The 20,974-nt window shown below is 35.6% G+C and overlaps 2 protein-coding genes and 1 long non-coding RNA gene across 4 annotated transcripts in view; 2 read left to right on the top strand and 1 right to left on the bottom strand.

Annotated features, from left to right (window-relative positions):
* The window catches only part of PRKAA2 (protein kinase AMP-activated catalytic subunit alpha 2), a 66,026-nt gene extending 61,963 nt beyond the window's left edge, over window positions 1-4,063 (top strand). The window contains exon 9 of the mRNA XM_017877266.1: window positions 1,116-4,063. Within this exon, the coding sequence (XP_017732755.1) occupies window positions 1,116-1,354 (239 nt within the window). The 3' untranslated portion in view covers window positions 1,355-4,063. The remainder of the gene's footprint in view (window positions 1-1,115) is intronic.
* A 575-nt stretch (window positions 4,064-4,638) lies between these two features.
* On the top strand, window positions 4,639-20,972 carry LOC108532935 (uncharacterized). Its single transcript, XR_001886596.1, has 4 exons — window positions 4,639-6,216; window positions 10,156-10,267; window positions 10,511-10,585; window positions 18,088-20,972. It is a non-coding gene; the product is annotated as an uncharacterized LOC108532935 (long non-coding RNA).
* FYB2 (FYN binding protein 2) overlaps window positions 12,970-20,974 on the bottom strand; it is a 106,982-nt gene continuing 98,977 nt past the window's right edge. The window contains exons 17-20 of one of the 2 annotated variants that reach the window (XM_017877263.1): window positions 18,033-18,126; window positions 14,327-14,483; window positions 14,191-14,224; window positions 12,970-13,863 (exon numbers count right to left, since the gene is read on the bottom strand). In XM_017877263.1, the coding sequence (XP_017732752.1) occupies window positions 13,842-13,863; window positions 14,191-14,224; window positions 14,327-14,483; window positions 18,033-18,126 (307 nt within the window). In that variant the 3' untranslated portion in view covers window positions 12,970-13,841. The remainder of the gene's footprint in view (window positions 13,864-14,190; window positions 14,225-14,326; window positions 14,484-18,032; window positions 18,127-20,974) is intronic. The other variant, XR_001886595.1, reaches the window with a different exon arrangement.

The following is a 20,974-nucleotide window of genomic DNA, read 5'->3' as shown; positions in this document are numbered from 1 at the left end:
CAAAATGTAAGTGAGGTGAAAAGGATGAAAGACATGTTGAATACCTCTTACCTGGCATCTTTCCACAAGAAGTATCTCCGTGGCATAAAAGAATCATTTGAAGTGTTGGCAGTGGAGCAGAAGTAAGGAACAACAGGGAAGTAGGTTTCACTTTTTAAAATTAACTGATTTGTCAGATTCTTTGTCACATTTCTCCATTCATATTTTATTAGTATTGTAGTGTCTAAACTTACCCCTTCATCACCTTTCCTCATCCTGGGTGGCCAGGGTGACCAAATAGGTCTCCATTGGGATTTGGGTTGGATTTAGGTACTCATGGCAATCAAGGAGCCAAAGGCGTCAGGGAAAATTGTCATGTCCAAGAACTTAGTGTGTGCCAAGAATTAAACTTGGGTAAACCAAATCTGATTATTCATTTCAGAGGCCCAAGTGGGATAAAACCAGAATAAACCAAGGGTCAGGTGCTGGATGGAACAAAAATGGAACTGAGTTTAGAGTTAAGGAAGTTGTTTTAAAGAAAGGATTTAAATTTTACTCTTGAACTACCATCAAATATGTATGGTAGTGTTTATATGGATCCCAGACCTCTTTCATCGAAATTACATGTTGTTATTAAAACACAGATCCCTGGGGACCACTCCAGACCTGTCAAACCAGAATTTCTGGAGATTGGTCCTGGGAATTGTAGAATCTGCAGTTTTAACAAGATTTCTCTCACTTTGCCCCCCACTTCCCCAAGACAATATATGATGGTAACTTTTATTTTTACCTTAATGATTTTTTTTTTGATATGCTAGAAGAAAATAAGTTGTCAAGAATACACTTTCTTCACATGAAGAAATATCAGTTTGATTGATTCCAGTATCAATGTCGAATACTCCGATTTGAGGACTTAGAGGCCACATTTTGGCTGTGTGCACGTGTTGTGTAGCTATGTTTGTTATGATTGTTGGAAGGAAGAGGACTGTGCTTCTAAAACACTGAAACATGACATTCATTATTAAGTTGCCCTTGCTCAGATGTGTTTACTTAATATTCTGAATATCATAAATTCATAGGAAGGGCTTGGGCATGTATACTTTTCATATAAATTGCTCTTCTTTGGTCCATTTCAGACGAAGTAGTGGAGCAGAGGTCTGGTTCCTCAACACCTCAGCGTTCCTGTTCTGCTGCTGGCTTACACAGACCAAGATCAAGTTTTGATTCCACAACTGCAGAGAGCCATTCACTTTCTGGCTCTCTCACTGGCTCTTTGACCGGAAGCACATTGTCTTCAGTTTCACCTCGCCTGGGCAGTCACACCATGGATTTTTTTGAAATGTGTGCCAGTCTGATTACTACTTTAGCCCGTTGATCTGTGTCTAGTTTCTTTGTTATTGCACTATGAAAATCAGATATATTCTTTAAATTTTTATCTTACTTTTGGATAGTATCCACTGCAATACTAATTGAGAGACATGAATTATGTCCAGGGGACATTGAAATTACTGAAAACAAAATCTCTGACATCTTATTTACTTGTAGAAATCTGTAATTCTATTGTGCCTATGATAAATTCACATAGGCAGTATCTTTAATAGGTTAATATTGATGAAGATTTTTAATTACAATAATGAGTTCACTACAGATGATTAACACACCACACTGGCAAACCATCTCAATGTAAGGGTGGTTTGGCAACACCTCCTTGCTTTACTGTTTGGTGTAGGTAAATCCAGTTTACTTCCTAAATTTCAGTAGGCTTTATGCTGTGTATGCCCCCAATTTATTTTAACAAAAGAAGATTAAAAGTAAAAGAACCACGAGTAAGATATTTAAATGTTGAAATCTTAAAACCTGCCCCCAAGGTTTCAGAAGCCAAGTTCTTTTAACGGTATTTTTACAAATACTGCCTAGTATATTCAACAGGAGGACTGTGGTCATGTCACAAGTAGCCACAATTTTCAGGTTTCTTAAAAGCAGCTGTAACTGACTCAGGATTTTATCTTGAGATTTCCCTGAATAATATATTTATCTTAAGAGCCTTCAAGTTTCAAATTAGTATTGGAACACCTGGAATTGCAACAACTTTTGTCTTTTACATATACTTACGTCTTTTAAAAAATGTCTTCAAAACCTACCTTTCTCAAATTCGTTTGGCTCTATTTATTTTTGCATTTCACCAACAGTGATAAAGTAGTTAAATGAAACAAAGCAAGGTATCAACAGTCCCTTAAATGAGAATTATCTTTGATCTTTATTTTGTGTGTTAGGTGTTAGGGTCCTGGTGCATCTCATAATGCTAATTCTTCATGGCAAGCCACTCCCTTCACCCCACCTACCCTAGTCACTCTTGTCTTTGTTCATTGTTTGATCCTCAGTGGTTGGTGGGTACAGCTTTGAATCTTTTCTAGTTCCAAGTTTGAAAACACTCTTCTGGCCCTAAGGGCTTTTGTACACTTCCAAAGCTTGATAGGCTGTGACCTTCACTGTTGAACCTGATAGGGCAGGGAAGCTTTGAACATCAAGAAAAAATTTTTCTCTTAAGTAAATAAATATGTGTATTCACACGCCAGTGCTTTTAAGCAAAACCAGTTTTGTTTTGTTTTGCTTTGTGCAGGTTTTTTTTAAGATTAAAAAAACACAAACTACAGCAGGGTAGATAATAGTTTATGATTATATTTTTTTTTCTTTTAGTAAAAGTATTTAATTTTAAATTATGTGTAATTTATCTAATTTGTATTTATTCATTTGTTATTTTTATGTTGTAATTAACACTGATTTACCTGGATTACCCTAAAAAACATTAAGCTCTTGAAAACAAAAAAATGACATTACCTTGACAGGTTTCTCTTTGCCAAAAGTAATGTATGTTCTACCAAGAAGCAAATGAGAATATTAGACTAAGTTTCTCATGTGTTAGTGGAAAAACAAGTGTGTCTATCTTTAAATATTCTTTGAATTAGGAGTTTGCATTGTATCACATCATATGGCTTTGCAGATCTTTTAAAAACTGATGTTAAGTAACTTATAAGTCCAACTTCTTAATATCAAAGTAAAAGAATCGTTCACCAATTTGGGAATGAGGGCGGGTTGCAATTTGAGATAGTTAAGGTTTAATTATTGAAAGACTGCCATCTTGTGGCACCAAAGGGTAATTTTTACCCTTTGAGATGCTGTGATTATTTGTATAGAGATAAGCAGTCCTGCTGTGTTAGCCTGATGTGCATTATAGATATGACATATTTTGGGTTCTCCAAATGGGCACACACCTGTTTCGGGAAAACCACGGCCACCTCATAATATTGTCCTGATTATGAATGGAATTACCTTAGAAATAAGGAGCTAATCAGATTACTTAACCCCAATGACAAAATCCACAAAAATTTTGAAGGCAGAGAAACAGAAGGAATCCAGTGGTGTTTTAGCTCCGTTAGTCTCATCAGATATTAAAGAATTGTTCATATCAAAATTACCTTATATGGATGATTGCCATGTTTTGTAAGAGTTAATTTATTTACTGTTTTCTAATTCTTGCCAGTATTTATGAACAGCTGTAATTTGATATTTACCTACTGAATTTTAGGAGAACTAATGGTCACAGTTTGGGTTCTTTTATGTGTATGTTTTTAAAACAGTTATTTTGTGAATCTAGGTGGTTGGTTTTTAGAGAGAAGATTTCAGGAGACGCAGTCCAGCACAATTAGAGCTAGAACATTGTTACAGCAGCTTTTTGTTGCTCATGGGCAGATAGAGGGAAAGAATCAGCTGTTAACCCCAAATTTCTACATTTCAGTCTTGTAAACTCTGGATGTGGTAGGTAGATGTGGGCTAAGAATAATTTCCTCCAGTTAACACTTGGGAGAAGAGCTTCTATTATTAGGTTATAGATAAGGCCTTAGTTATATCATGGAAATGAACTCCATGTAGTTCTAGAACTGCATTTCCCAAAGTATATCCTGTGAGATGCTCCACAGAAAAAGGATTGCATGGACTAAGTTTGAAAAATGTTGCATGCTACTCTTCCCCTCGAAGATGACAGTAGATGTCAGCATTAAAGACTGACAGGTCTTTCTGTGAAAAAGAAAGCCATATAACTTTGTTGAACTTTGCCCAAATTAATTTTTCATTTTAAAAAACTTAATATCCCATGAAAAAAGGCAAATTTGGGAAATACATTTTTTAGGAAAATATTGTCCCAGAATGCCATAATTAGGGTAGTTAATAATTAACACTTCCTTTTCTCTTACTGGTTGTTGGGAGAGTCTGATTGAAAATTAGAATCATTTTGTTTTAACTTGCAGACATGTTCATCATGAGTGAATGCTGGATTAAATAGAATTTTCTATGTCTGCGACTTGTTTCGTGACACCTTGGTTTTCTTAATCATCTTGTGTTATTATTTGAGTGCAACATTATTCTTTTTTTTTTTTTTTTTTTTTGAGGCGGAGTCTCGCTCTGTCGCCCGGGCTGGAGTGCAGTGGCCTGATCTCAGCTCACTGCAAGCTCCGCCTCCCGGGTTTACGCCATTCTCCTGCCTCAGCCTCCCGAGTAGCTGGGACTACAGGCGCCTGCCACCTCGCCCGGCTAGTTTTTGTATTTTTAGTAGAGACGGGGTTTCACCGTGTTAGCCAGGATGGTCTCGATCTCCTGACCTCGTGATCCGCCCGTCTCGGCCTCCCAAAGTGCTGGGATTACAGGCTTGAGCCACCGCGCCCGGCCAACATTATTCTTATGAATGGGCGACTGAAAAACCTGAAACAAGATTACTTGTTAAAAAAAAAAAGTCTAAGAGACTAGTGACTCATGCTTATGGCTCTGTGGGTAATGAATCGTCACTGATTCTTTTAAAATGTGTAGTAAGTGAACATTTTCTAAATACTTTTCTTTGGGATACCATATGAAGATCGAATTCCTTATGTTTCAATGTAGGAACAGCTACCTTCTCAAATAGAATACGCAGGGAGGGAAGTAGGCAAACCATTTGCAAGTTGGATTTTTGTTATGATTAACCTTTTAGGAGACACTTTTATAATCTCTAGTGTTTACATTCCTTTATACTAGCTATCTATAAAGAGAATCCAGGAGCCTAAATTAATCAGAAATAATCGTGTTTCTATGTCAAGGTATTGGCTATATGTAGCACAAACAATTCTCCATTTTCTGCAAATGGGTTTTTCAGTTTTATAATTCTGGGTTTGCTTTTTCTTATTCCCTAGCCAGTTTGTACTCAGGGAATACAAATTGATTTTTATTGTTAAATGAGACATAGTTTAGAAAATAATCATAAACGACTATTATAGATTTTTGATCTATTTGGATTTATCTGTAGCATCGAATAATGTGCAGTGTACTGAGTTAACGTAGGCATCTCACTTTCCATTTATACAATGTAAAAACCTGGAACATGCCTGCCACAGACACCACTTTGTCGATTCACTGGTTAATAATTTACATCCTATTAATGGTTGTAAAATCTCAGTATCTAAATGCTAGACATGTTCACAATTTCGTCTGTTTTTGTTTGTTTGTTTTTAAAGACCCAAACCTTTTCAATCTTGCATTTATTTACTTGGTTCTCCTGTGTCACCCTGTGGCTTTTTAAATAGGAAATGTAATTTATTTTAATAGTAGTTCTCAAAGACTCTATTAAAAACTCTGGATGAGGGATATGTGCAATCTGTTGGTAAGTCACATCCTATGTTTGGCCTCATTTTTATAACTCCTAAAATGAGAGAGGTAGATTTTAACACTTCTAAGGTACCTTTGAGCTTTAAAGTTCTTTTCTGCTTTTTCATATGATTTGTGTTAGTGTTCACTTTTTATATATTTAGAGTTTTATACTAGTGTGAATGTTTCTGTTTTGATTTGGTGAGGCATGTCAAAGGTATATACTTGAATATTTTTCTAAATACAGCTGCCAGAGGAATGCAAATGGCAAAAATCATCCAGAAATCCAAACATGGTGAAACATCATGTCCATTTGGCATGAAGCAAAGCATTACAAATTTGGAGTGATGAAAGTGTTCCATATATTTTTTATAGTGATTTTTCGATCTAGAGACCCTTCACATTGTTTACTTACTATTACAGTAACTTGGGGAGGAAACCAGAGAAAGCATTTTTGCCATTTCCAGATGAGGAAGCAGGACCAGAAAGCTCTTCATAAAGCTTTAACACCATACAAGTATCCAGCAGTGATCAATTGCTCTTTATAGGAAACCACCTTTCCTCTGGGTAAGAACAGTCTGAATTAATAAAACATCAGAGTGGTTGAGTAATAAAAATAAACACAGATGTTTTGCTTTCAAGTCTTAGAGTGACATAAAGTAGTCTTAAATAAATAGTTCTTAGTTTATTTTAACCAGTTGATTGTACTAACGAGATGTAATTATCTGAAGTATTTACGATTAGCATATTGGTTTTTATAAGTATTTCTAAGTTATTGAGGGTGCTTAAAAATACTGAAGAAATTTTAAGACATGATTGTTATAATTTTATGTGATTCTTATAGCACAATCATTTTTGAAGAAGGAAAACTAGGCCGGGCATGGTGGCTCATGCCTATAATCCCAGCACTTTGGGAGGCCGAGGTGGGTGGATGACCTGAGGTCAGGAGTTTGAGACCAGCCTGACCAACATGGTGAAACCTCGTCTCTACTAAAAGTACAAAAATTATCCGGTGTGGTGGCAGGCTGCTTGTAATCCCAGCTACTCAGGAGGCTGAGGCACAGGAATCTCTTGAACCTCGGAGGCAGAGGTTGTAATAAGCCAAGTTCATGCCACTGCATGCCAGCCTGGGTGACAGCACAAGACTCTGTCTCAAAAAAAGGAAAAAGAAAAGTAGCTTCAGTCCCTGTCTAAATTGTTATAGTTTTTGACTATTATCTGAATTAGTCTTATCCAAATTTCATATGCAGATCGATAATTTTCATTTTGTATGTATATTAGATGATATAACTATTTTCATAGAATATATTTCTAATTTATAAACACTGAATTATTATTAGCTTGATAGAGTTTCTCCCAAACCTTATAAAATTTTGTAACGTACTTATGTTTGAGCTTTAAAAATTATAAAAACTTCATTTAAATAAGTTGCTGGCATCCTTACTAGCCTTTCCACCTATAATTATGATGCATTTGATGCCACTGAACAGTAATAGCACAAAGAACAGGTCTCACAGTCTAGACTGGATTGAGTTTTAATTAAACTTCTTCAGCCATAGCCTGATAAGAATCAGGCTGGGTCTAGAAGAGTTACCAGACTGTAGGCCTGTATTAATTTTGCAAGCTAATGTTAATGTTTACTGCCAGCCTTGCATAGCAATGCCAGTTTGCAGTTGTGACTGTATGTGACTTTTGGTAAAAATAGTTTATATCTAAAGTAGTTTAGATGTTATGGAAGTGGCTCTTGATGGTTTGGACAAGCAGGGTAGGTAAATTTCAATTACGTTTAAAGTGTAATTAAATCCTAGAATAGAGCACTCTCCAGAAAAAAAGTAAGAATTTGGAGAATATCCTGGTATGAAAACGTTTTTGAATAATACACAGAATTTTGACAAGGTTCATACAGTGCATACAATGTGACCTTTTTTGAGGCGGGCAGGGAGGGTTGCTGCTTTGTGTCGATTTAAAATTTCAGGAGGAACAAAAACATTCTAGCCAAGGAGAATTGCATTGTTAATTTTTTTCTACTAATTTAAACGTGCGTTTTTCACAGTTACATATTTCTTTAAAATAAGTTTTGCTACCAAAATGGCAATTTTTCTAGACAGATAACCTTTTCCTAAAGTGGAAAAGAAAGAGATCCACTGTTCCAAAAAACAAACAAACAAAAAAAACACTAAATTGTGCCTTCTCCCTTAAATTATAAGAAGAGTAATAGTAAAACTTGTTTAAACTATGTTTTCTTTTTTTCTAATACCTCTCAGTTCTCCTTAGATCTGCCTCCTACAAATGATCATGTTTGCATCTGCCTGATTGAGTTCCTTGGTCCAGCCTCTCACTATCACTATCAGAAGTTGTTCACTAAATGTATTTCCCTACTTCTTTCATGTTGATTGACTTTATAAGTCACATTGGTAAACATAACATTTGGCTACCTTCTTATGCTTTAAAAATTAATGCAATGAATGACAGTTTTATATTTTAACCCTTTAAAAGTTTGTCAAGGAAACAACTCAGAGCTAAGAACAAAATCTAACTTGGAATCAGTTTCTACCTTTGGCTGCTGAAGCAGCAGCAAGTCACATAACCTCATTTAGTTTTTCCATTTACAAAATGTGGATGATAACCTACCTCACAGATGTGTGTGAGCAACTGTTTGAAAGCCCTTGTTTAAATACAGGGTTTATATCCCCACATTCAATGTAAATTCCTTTTTTTAAAAAAATAAGTATCTTTGATATTGATGAGTATCTTGATTTTTAGGTAAGATCACAGTTTCACAAATTGTGGTGTTCTTAGGTGACATTTAGTATTTCTTGAGACCTCAAGTATTCAAATATCAAACATGTCCTGTGTTGTAACAAATATTCGGAATCTCTTAAAATGTTGGCTGGAGCTGCCTTAATGTACCAAAATACAGCTCTCAAGACTGTTCACAAATATCTGTGGTTGTACAATGTTTTGAACATTTAATGTAAAGTTGTTACAGAACTGTGAACTCTAAGGATAGTATCTTTATTATTTTAAGAAGAATGGTTGTGTTCTTTGTCATGTATGCTTAAATATACAGTGGATTTTGAGTGCAACAAATAAAACTGAAAATTAACAGCCATTAGGTTGTGTTGTGACAATCATAATATAGGATATAATATTTACTTTTTTTCAAAAACATCCTGCATTCATTCATTCTTAGCCTACCTTTGAAAAAGAAAAAAAAATCAATAGGTTGATACATTGACCCACTGGAGTACTTCATTACATATTTATTGAAAATTTTTTAATTGTTAAAAATTGGGACCACTTTTTATAATTGGTTTCAAGAAAAAATAGGCCGGATGCGGAGGCCCACGCCTGTAATCCCAGCACTTTGGGAGGCAGAGGCGGGTGATCACGAGGTCAGGAGATTGAGACCATCCTGGCTAACATGGTGAAACCACATCTCTACTAAAAAATACCAAAAAATTAGCTGGGCGTGGTGGCGGGCGCCTGTAGTCCCAGCTACTCGGGAGGCTGAGGCAAGAGAATGGCGTGAACCCAGGAGGCGGAGCTTGCAGTGAGCGGAGATTGCCCAGCTGCACTCCAGCCTGGGCGACAGAGCGAGACTCCTTCTCAAACAAACAAACAAACAGACTTCCAGTGCTTTTGTGTTCAAATAATCTCCGATTCAGATTTCAGTTTTGTTTGTTATATACTTTTTGTGAGTGTTAAATGATATGGGAAGGATTTGTCTTGCAGTAACCATATGGAAAAGATGTCTTTCTGAATTACATAGCATTTCACAGTTACAGATTCTTCCTGATTAATGTTTGCACTGTATGACACTCATAGGTAACAAACACAAAAGAGAAAAGCAGCCTGATTGCTTATAAGTTTTTTTCACAAAATCAAATTAAAGTCTCTGGTTCATTTGAAAGCTATTTTTGTTTCTGCTCCATCATTATGCTGGTATTCTGCACGCCAATTAATAGTTACAAGAAAGTTGTTAGTGGAAAAGACTGCCTATACTCATTGGCGATTTCACACCATCTTTGTTCATTTTTGTCATCTTAGTTGTACATTATAGTTTTTAACTTAAGCTATTGCATTGGTTTTCTACTGTTGCTGTAACAAATTACTACAAACTTAACAACTTAAAGTACAAATTATCTTATTGTTCTATATGTCAGAAATCCAGCAGGCTTAGCTGGTTTTTCTGCCTCAAGTCACACAAGCTGGAAACCAAAGCACTGATAGGGCTGGGCTGTGGAGGAGAATCTGTTTCCAGTTGCATTGAGTTGTTGGCAGAATTTCGTTCCTTGCTGCTATAGGATTGAGGTCCTTGTTGCCTTTTTGGCTGTTGGCTAGGAATCATTTAAAGCTTCTAGAGGCCATCATTATTCCTTGGCCCATGGCTCCCTTCATCTTCAAAACCAGCAACAAGTGGCTTATGGTTTGGATCTCTTCCTCCTTCTCTTCAACGACATGTTTCTGATTTGCTGAGACTGACTTTACTGCTTTCCTTTTCAGATTTTAAGGGCTCATGTGATTAAGCTGGGACACCTGGACTGTATGCTTTTGAAAACAGACTTTAGCCCTCATGAAAAGACAAATGCAAACATATTAAAATCAGGATATACAGGTAAAGATTTCAATTCGCTTTTTCTAAACTTGAAGGAAAAGAATGGATTTGTTTTTATTAGTGAAAATATTTTTTATTTCCTAAATTGCAAGATAATAAGCTTCCATAGGAAACTATAGGAAATTTGAAAAGTGAAGGAAATTTAAAGAATCTGAGAAGAATCTCACCCATAATAAGAGGCAGCCACTTCTTAGTTTTGTTATTGTATGTTCATATTTTTCCTCTTCCATTTCTTCCCCCTAGAATATACCTTTTAAAAGTTTTGAAGATTTGCAGGAGAGGGCCTGGTCAAGAAGGTTGCTATGCAGTCTTAGAAGAGTGAGTATATCACAGAGGAACTCAGAAGTGGGAAGGGAGGTCTTGGGACATCTTAAGGTTGCTGGAGGGCCTGGCCTATATATCAATGAGTTTATGAATAGGCCAGTGTTAAGCCTCTGTTACAGTAAAGTGCTTTATTATGCTGCCTTTTATCTGATGATGCCATTATCTTTATTTTTATACAAAATTGAAAATAAAATGTAAACTTAGTCTTTCCATTGAAGCTTTATGCTCAATTAGGGTTTCTGGGAGACAGATGACATCTGCTTAGAATATCACTGAAGTCTTAGTCATGGTGTTTACATTTTGAAACCTTGCAGATTAATAATGTGAGAAATATAGTTTTGATGCTTTGATTCCAAGAATGGAGGAAATGTGGCTGATATTAGTGAAACAGAGACATAACTGCATTAAGTATGGATAGAAAACAATCATTTTTTTCTAAAACCTATACCATATCAATAAATAATAATTAGGTACTAGTTTATATTAGACAAAATAGTTTATTCTTCAGTATATGCTATTTAATAGGCTTTTAACACAACGTTTTTCTGTCTACGCAAAAAAATTACTTAACAGCCATTCTATCAAGTCGTACAATTTGAATTTTAAAAATGTATTTTGTTTTCAGCATCTTCCAACTTCAGAAAAAGCCAGGTACAAAAATGACACCACTTATACCATAGTGTGTATTACGAATTTTAGATTACTTTTATATTATTACATTATAGCATAACAACTACCCTGTGAAGTAGACAAGATCAGTTATTAGCCATTTATTATTAATTATTATTATTATTTTAGACGGAGTCTCACTCTGTCATCCAGTCTGGAGTGCAGCGGCATGATTTCAGCTCACTGCAACCTCCGCCTCCTAGGTTCAAGCGATTCTCCTGTCTCAGCCTCCTGAGTAGCTGGAATTACAGATGTGCACCAGCACACCCAGCTAATTTTTGTATTTTTAGTAGAGACAGGGTTTCACCATATCAGCCAGCTGGTATCGAACTCCTGACCTCAAGTTATCCGCCCACCTCAGCCTCCCAAAATACTGGGACTACAGGTGTGAGCCACCATGCCCAGCCTAGCCCTGTTTTAATGAGGAAATTGAGATGCAAAGAGCTGAGTCAAATTAAAACAAGGGACCATGTGATGAGGTGGAACGTGCAGGGAACAAACCTATCTGAGTTCAAATTTAGTCCCGCTGTCACTCCAAGATTTAAAATGCTTAGTGGCTTGGTGAAGTGGCAAGAGTGATGTATGGTATATGATTCTCTGTTGGACAGGATTATTGCATGAAAGATTTCTGCTCAGCATAGTCGTATACTCTTCTTGCCCACAGACCATACTTAGCCTTGTCTTCTACAATGCCTACTCTAATAGTTATGGTCCTGGAGAGCAGGAGAGGGCTGCAAATGCCTCTCACTGGGTAATAGTTTTAGTTCAGGGGGTCCAAGCAGAGTTTGGTCTCTAGTCTAAGCAGAAATATATTTCCAATCTTTAGCACAAGCCTTCATTTCATCTTCCAGAAAAGAAGTCTCAAAGCCATTCCCTAATTCTCCTTCTCTCGCACCGATACATCTAAGTAGTCACCAAGACATTCTCTTTTACCTCTGTCATACCTCTAATGGGGCTCCTGTACCATATATTTCTGTTGCTGCTGTCTTAAGGTATAATGCCCTTTTGCCTAGAATACTGCAAAAACAATTCACCTCTCCTCTATTATCCATATTGGTGATTGCTTCCCATCCCCCAAGTATCTGGCATTTTCTTCCTATCCCCCAAATAACTGACATTTTTTTCCTGCTTCACCCTTAAATGACTCCTTACTCTCTAGAGGAAAAGGTACAAGTGAAGTCTGTCACATTCTAGCCCCACTTTGCCCCATTACAAGCAGCTCTTGCCATTTCCCACCAGACATTCTCCACTCCATTTACTATGAATTTCTTCATAATTACCAGACAGAGCATGGCTCTTCCATCTCTGTGCCTTGTTTAATAAATAAACATATTTAAAGACCAAGCTTCAGTGTTACCTTCTCTGTAAAACATTTTTTAATCCTTTAGCTCTTCCATTCATATCTTGTTTAATTATGTTATTTGTAATAATCTCTACAGATTTCCTTCTTTAAAGTCTGAACTTTTTGAATATCTTTGATTCATGTCTTTTAGAATAAGCTTGGCCTTTATTGGCAAATGTCATTTGGAACATGAAAAGGAAAATAAAAGAACCTAGAAGCTTAAAAAGTGGCCTCAATATAAAGAACAAGGCCATGGAAACAAATTCCATCATACTTGTGATGGCCAGAATCACCCTACTTAAAGAACTGAGTGAAATTCTTCAGTTTTCAGTGCTGAAAAGCCACTTAAAATTTTGAAACTGTTAAATGCATATGTAGAATTTATTTCTCTTGACATGCAGTGCACCTCATTTAAAAAACGGAATAGATATTACAGCTCAGTTTTTAAATTTTTATTTAATTCCATATAAATGAAAGTACATATGAATGCTGTTAGTTCAGTAGTTATTTGAGCATAGACAAAATAATGACAATTGTTCTTATTTTGGACAAAAAGATGTTTTAAAGTAATACAGCATATATATTATTTTGTTAAGTACATTTGGGCACTCCTTAAAATGACGGGTGAATTTAGGAATAAATTATTTTTCAGGAAACTATTCCCAAAAGAAACCAATGTGGAACAGTATTCATATGAGTTTATTTTTGTGATAAAGTAAAAGGACATTTATACCTTTTTAAAGACTGAGTCATAATTAAGATTATACCTTAAACTTGAGTATTTAAAAGACCTTGGTTATACTGTTTACTGTTCAGAATTAAATTATACCAAATTTGAATGCACAACATCTAGAAATTACAAACGCTCGTGTGCTAATATTAGAAGCAAACCAACCATCTGCACAACTGACTAGGTACCATAAGGCATGATTTCTAACTTTGGATATGGCTCATTAAATAAGTGCTCAAATGCTAACACATACTGTTTCACATTCTCTTGAACTGGCAGTGAAGTACATACTGAAATAGACATTGACAGATAACCTTTTAGGAGTAAAACCAACATCTAAATGTTGAGGATTTGTTTTTATTTTTCTCTTTTAAGTTCAGAACGAAAGTTTCCACAGATTCCACCATCTCTAAAATTTTGACATGTAAACTGAAACTGATGTAAGGCAGGACTAGGATCTTAGGACTAGTTCTCCCTTATGCAGTCCATAACATTTGATCTTGATCTTTCTAAGGTGACCAACTCTGATGCCTGAGAATAAAGAAAAATATGCAAACATTTAAAAATATAGGACAATGAAACAGTTGAGTGGGAGATTTCTAGGGAATTTCTGATCTAGTTTAATATGTTTGTGGTCTTTTAAAATGTTTATAAAGCTATGTAGAGAAGTTTGATAGCATACTCAGGAGAGACAATAATAAAGTATCTTCCAAAATGATCCTTATAGAATAGGGTACTGCATGTCTAATTTTTAAAACTTATCCTGAATTTCAATAGATTCAGTAATCTTCTCGAGACTAATGTATACAACAATGTATTAGGAACTCATGATTTAAAGTACAAAATCAAACAGCTTACTTGAAATCTAGATGTTCAATGAGCACGTATCCATCTATAGAAAGAAAAATCACTGTTAATTTGAAAGTTATAGAGAAAATGCTTTAAGATTCTTTTAAAACAATGAAATGTTATGAAAATTAGCAAATAAACTTACATTTGCCTTTAGAATTACGACATATCACTAGATTTTGTTCAGTGGTATCAATGACTTCCAGTTCTTCTCCAGGACTTATTGGCAAATCAAATATTCCATTTCTTGAATTATTGGAACAGGCCACTGCTGTGTTGATGACAATAATCTCTTTATTGTACTGAAATGAGAAATTACTAATCAGACCATTCTTGCATAGTTATTTTTCATAACAAAATTAATGGAGGATATAATATAGTAACCTCAAAATAAACTCCAGATACTATTGACTAGTTAAATAACACATATGGGAATAGAAAATAGGAAGGTATACAGTTAAAGGAAAGTCATTTAAGAAAATAATAGTAAAATGGTGCAATCTCACATTTGTTTGGTGTGATTATATTTTCAAAGTATTTTCACAACCATTATTATTATTTTTTTCTCTCAAATCTTTTTTAAAAATTATTATTTTTAGTTATGGGGTACATGTACAGGATGTGCAGGTTTGTTACATAAGCAAATGTGTACCATAGTGGTTTACTGCACCTATCAAGCCATCACCTAGGTATTAAGCCCAGCATGCATTAACCATCCTTTCTAATACTCTCCATCCCCATACCCTATCCCCAGACAGACCCCAGTGTGTGCACAACCATTACTTAATTGTACTAGAATGAGCCCTGCTGGATGAGGTTGTAACGTAGGTATGAATTAAGCACCATGGATGGTAGTTAACTGTTCCATTACTAAAACTTCTGTGTAGTGCCTTAAAGTTTATAATATTCTTACATACCTATCATTTCTAGATGACACTCTTTGCATGCTTTTTCTCTGTGTGAGCTTATGTATTCTTATATATAGCTATACTACATGTTATTTTAAAGTAGTGGGAATTGGCTGTACCCAGTTGGGGGCAATTCCCAGTCTCCTTTTGTATTCACGGGTAGGCAGGTATTTTGTTAAAAACTCCTGAGAAATTCAAGTCCTGACCTTGGGAATCTTTTCCTGACATACTGACCTATACATCTGCAGCACATCACCTTCTAATGCACTGAAATCTGTTGACCACAAACAGATAGTTCCAGAATACACAGCTTAGATTACAGGTACCTACTTCTCCAAATCAGTGTGACCAAGTATCTCCTTTTGCCCAGGATATTGTCTGTTTATAACTAATATGTCTATCTATAACTATTTATTATTATGATTAAGAGTTCCTCCTTCCACTCTTAGAAGTGTCCTGTGTTTGGATGATAAATTACAAGATCAACCTATATCAAATGAGATCAGATCTACAAGATAGCTTTTTTCCTTTACTTAACAAAGCAATCGCTTCCTTACTGGCTTTTTTATCCTTTACAGGCCATTGCTCACTGTGAATTCATAGTGATTTCTTAAAATACAGATCTAATTAGGTCACCTTTCTATTTATAAAGTTCTAAAAACTCCTTATTGCTTTCAGGATGAGATCCACACTGCTTAGCCTGACATTCAGGGTCCTTTGCATACTGCCATTCTCCATCCCTCTATCTTTGTCTTCTTTACTGAAGCTGCATCAAGCTACATGACAATCCTTGAATACATGCTGTTTACTTGAAATACTCTTCTTTCTCTTAACCACTTCACATGAAAACTGTTATGACTGCCATATATAATTTACTGTCTCTTAACTATACTTTATATCTATCCCTATTATATACTTTAATAAACATACTGTCTTATCAAGTGAAAATAGTAGACAGCCTTATTCATCTTTGTACCCTCAGTGCCTGGCACAAATGAGTTATCCAGTGTTTTATGATTTGAGCTGGATAAAAATTATTGAAATGGCCTATCAAGGAAACCCACTACAGGTAATAAGAATGAAATTATACACATATACAGGAAATGGAATATCTTTCCCACATGAAACAATCAAAAACACACGGAGAGGGAAAAAAGGATTGGATGGAACATAAGGGTCTTTTCAACAAGTGATTGCCTCATGGTTGTTTTTCAATTAATCAAATAACATCAAGGTTGTAGTAGATAATAACATATCACAATTTCTAGATATAGTACCCCAATCAGCTTTGGTTCAAACAGGAATTATCAGTGATTATGAGAGATTTGTGTACATTCCTATTTTAGTTCATCTCAAAAAATATTTTATGCGTGTTTACAAAATGCTAAGCAGCCTTATTCTGCTCTGCACATGGATATAAACATATATAAAATAACCTTTGTCCTCTAGGAGCTCATAGTTTAATATGATGAACATGTAATACCAATTTTGTTAATGTGGGATAAGCTAGAGATTGCTCAAGCGTATAGGTAAACGGAAGAAGAGTAATTTATTTAATTAGAAGATTTGGGTAAGTCTTCCTGGAGAAGAGGAGATCCCTCGACTGGAGCTTGATAAATGAACAAGAGCTAGTCAGATGGAGAAAAGTTCAAAAGTGTACCAGATAGTTGGAATAGACCAAGGAAGCACCTAGAGGGATGAAATAGCAAGACAAAGATAGAGGTGGAGGTTCATTCAAGGGACAGAACTATGAGCAGTTTGTGGCCAAAGCAGAAAGTGCAGGGCAAAGAGTGGCAAGAGATAAAGCCAGGAAGATATGCAAAGGTCAGGACATAAAGAGCTTTCTATGTCATGTTAGGAAGCCTAAACTTTAAACATTTTGCAAGGGGGAATTTTTGAAAAATTTTAGGCTGCATAGTGACTTAGATAAATTTTATGAGGAGGATGCACAATTTGTCTCTCTCAATCCAGTGTCTAGTACATGGAAGGTGCTCAGTATGTTTCATAGTTAATAATCCTCACTTTGACAATATATGAAATCAGGGAAGGTTGAGCTTTAGAATAACGAAAAAATGTTCCATGGACTCTTAATAACAGAATAAGAAGGCAGAGAGCTTCAGATGCTGCGTCATTCATTTGTTCATTTTGTTATTCATTTGCATGTTTATTTAGGCATTCATTTACCAAACACTGTCTGTACAGTTTTATGTCAGGCCCTGGGGAACAAACCTGAATGAGACAGGGTTTCTTTCTCAAAAAGGACTCAAGAGATTAATTAGTAACAGAAAACCAAACACCGCATGTTCTCACTCATAGGTGGGAACTGAACAATGAGATCACTTGGACTTGGGAAGGGGAACATCACACACCGGGGCCTATCATGGTTGGGGGGAGGGGGGAGGGATTGCATTGGGAGTTATACCTGATGTAAATGACGAGTTGATGGGTGCTGACGAGTTGATGGGTGCAGCACACCAACATGGCACAAGTATACATATGTAACAAACCTGCACATTATGCACATGTACCCTAGAACTTAAAGTATAATAAAAAAAAAAGAAAAAAAAAGATTCACACACACACACACACACAAATGCTTTAATACAACTAATCAGTGTTATAAAAGACATGTGTAAAATAGATATATAAAATGTGCTGAAGGAGTAACTTAACCTGGACAAGTTAGGGAGGAGTGGGTGACATTTGAACAGAGCCTTCAAGAACAACTTAGGAGTTTTTCCAGGAAGAAGGAATAGCATGTACAGACATAAGAATATAGAAATGTATCAGGAAAAAATAGGAATGAAATGCTGGCTTTTTGTGTCAAAGATAATGTCTGTATCTTAGAGAGGCAGAGGCACAGCATACTTACAGATTTTTTTTTTTAAATGAAAGCTCCAAGCTGTCAATATTGCTAATTTTTACCTCGAGAAGAGAACGTACCTTAAACCTTTCTCTAAATAGTTTTTCTTCTCTTTTCATTCTGTTCTTTTCTAAGTTTTGCTTCTTGGTTTTGAAGAAACTTCTAGGAGAGAAACTAGCAAGAAATGTGCAGGTAGGGTAAAATGTACTATAATAAAATTCTTAAGTTGCCGAGTCTACAAAGTCACTTCATTTCAGGACAAATTCAGGTATAGTTTTTTGTGTGCATAATTTTATATAAAATAATACATATGCAAAGTCATGCATCTGTATTTGTGTATACATACACACACGTATGTAAGTTCATAATACAAATACACACACATATTTCCATTAGAGCAAATTGTCAAACAAGTGATCAGGGTAATACCAATTGCTTTTCCCCACAATTAAAAAATATTTTTGATGGCAAGATAATAACTTGGGATAAAATCACATTGGTTAAACAAATGAAGGTAAACAAGAAACTTGTCTGAATGAGACTTATAGATATAACTTGTTTTTTTTGTGTGTGTTTTTAGTTTTAGGAAATTTACATATGTTCCCATTCACCTTCAGATTATTTAATGGAAACCAGTAAGAATGAGTAAGCAGTTTACTTTGTGTGGTTTTCTAAGTTGTTAAACCTAATTGGAGATCACAAATCTACATGGTTCAATTGAAGAGCTCTCCAGTTTGCTGAATGTTTTGGAGGATGAATACCATTAAGAAAATAAAGAAAGATGCCACAAAACATGTGCAAGAATTTCAGCACATAAAAGTAAATAACGCTACAGAAGAAGCTGATTATACTCTTAGTCCTCCCTCTTGCTCTTCACATGAGATTTGTTTCTTCTTTTTAGCAGTTTAATGTACTGACAGAAGTAAAAAAGGCAACCAAATCCTGTCAATTTTATTCCAAAGTGTCTCCTACAGTTGTTTATTTCCAAGATTACAGCCACTGGCATATTTCAGATTATCACTACTTATTGCCTGAGATACCATCTTCGTCTTACCTCTCCTTCCTCAAATCCATTGGCATACATGCCTGCAGAGTCATTTTTCTAAAATTTAGTTATGTCACTCTCTTGCTTAAAACCTTTCAATTTCTCTCTATTGCCAATAGGATAAAGTCTAAATTCATTAGCATTTTATAATCTGGCCAGATCATCTTTCCAGCTTCATCAGCTGCCCATTTCCCTACACATTACAATGTCTACTTGGGTCATCTTAGAAAGTGGGTTATCCTTTTCATGCCGTTATACCTGGGATACTGCTATGGTTTGGATATTTGACTCCTCGAAGCCTCATGTTGACATTTGATCCCTAATGTTGGAGGTGGGGCCTAATGGGAGATGTTTGTGTCATGGGGTTGTTTCCCTCATGAATGGCTTGCTGCTGTCCTCTTGGTAATGAGTGAGTTACCACTGTCATAGTTTCCTGGAGCCTGGCATCTCATTTGTTAAAATGAGCCTGGTACCTCACTTGTCTCTCTCGCTCCCTTTCTAGCCCTGTGATCTCTGCACATTCTCCTTCACCTTCTGCCATGAGTGGAAGCAGCCTGAGGCCTTCACCAGAAGCAGATGCCAATGTCATGCTGCTTGTACAGTCTACAGAACCATGAGCTAAATAAACCTCTTTTCTTTATAAATTTCCTAGCCTCAGGTGTTCCTTTATAGCAATACAAATAGGCTAAGACAGATACCTTTGCCCAACTTCTCTTTAAACTTACCATCATCTTTGATTGATAAAAGAATAATAAAAGGCTTGAACTAATATGGAAAACATTTCTTCCTTACTGGTAGAATACGTTATGGTCGAAATCATTTTAAAAAGATCAAAGAGCACATAGAAATTGATACAGAAATAATTACCCTTACTGTAACATTTTCTAATTTACTTGGTTCAAAATAAAAGTATACTGTTATATCACTCTGTTGTAAAAAAAATAAAATAAAAGGCACTGGAAAATTGTTTCCTAAGAAGCATTATTTGTAGTTATCAACATACTAAAAGCTTTCTGGGGGGCAGATCAAAATGTTACTAATAGTTCCTCTCTTGGAATTCTGTTTTGTTATGCTGTGCAAATGTATGTAAAAGTATGAAGTTTAAGATAGAAAGTTTCTTTTCTAGTCTGTTAATACATCTTTCCAACCTGAGAAAAATAAATTACATCAAGTCTGAACCTAAAGAAAATAAACTTACGAGAAGGGCCATCCAATGCCATCCTCTGAGTCTCAGACACTAACGTCTGGTTTCCTCTGGTGCACCCCAGTAGGACTTTTCTAACAGGTTTCCCAGAGCAGACAGACTACACAATGTTCACATCTCAGTGACTATTTAGACAAATATTTCCCCAAGTCATTTGTTAAAAAAGTACCTCATATCCTGCCTCATGTCCTAGCAATTGAGAAGACGGGATCAGAGAGCAGTAAGAAACCACCTGCCTCAGTAAAAACATCCTCTCACAACTGCTTGGGAACTTGAATCACGTGAATGCAGGTTAGATCTTGACTCAGTAAAACATTTTAAACTTCTAACACTCATTATAGTCATAACTAGAATTATATTTTAGGGAAATCAGTGTTACTATATGATACCTAGTTTGTTTTTTTTCTCAAAGTTACATTTAAGTTCTAATTGGAGTTTTATTTACATGATATCTTATAAGGGGAAGTTCTTACAACCTAAAAGAAGACTAGAAATTTGTCATTGTTTGAAAATGGTTAACTTGAAATCTTTTCTCACTTCCTATCCACCAAAAGCAGGGAGGAGGAAGATGAAGATACATGTATATGACACTTAATATTTTTATATTCTTTGTCCGTTTTAATCCTCTCAACTGTACTATGATGTAGATGTTGTTATTCTCATTTTGTAGATGAAAAAGCTGAGAATCAAATTTCATTACTTATCTAAGGCCACACAGCTGGTAAGAGGTATAAATTGCCACAGATAACCTATAACATAAGTGCCTCTGTGTT

Source organism: Rhinopithecus bieti, unplaced genomic scaffold (assembly GCF_001698545.2).
Source record: "Rhinopithecus bieti isolate Rb0 unplaced genomic scaffold, ASM169854v2 scaffold_6380, whole genome shotgun sequence".
Lineage (NCBI taxonomy): Eukaryota > Metazoa > Chordata > Mammalia > Primates > Cercopithecidae > Rhinopithecus > Rhinopithecus bieti.
This window is presented reverse-complemented; position numbering and strand designations above follow the sequence as displayed.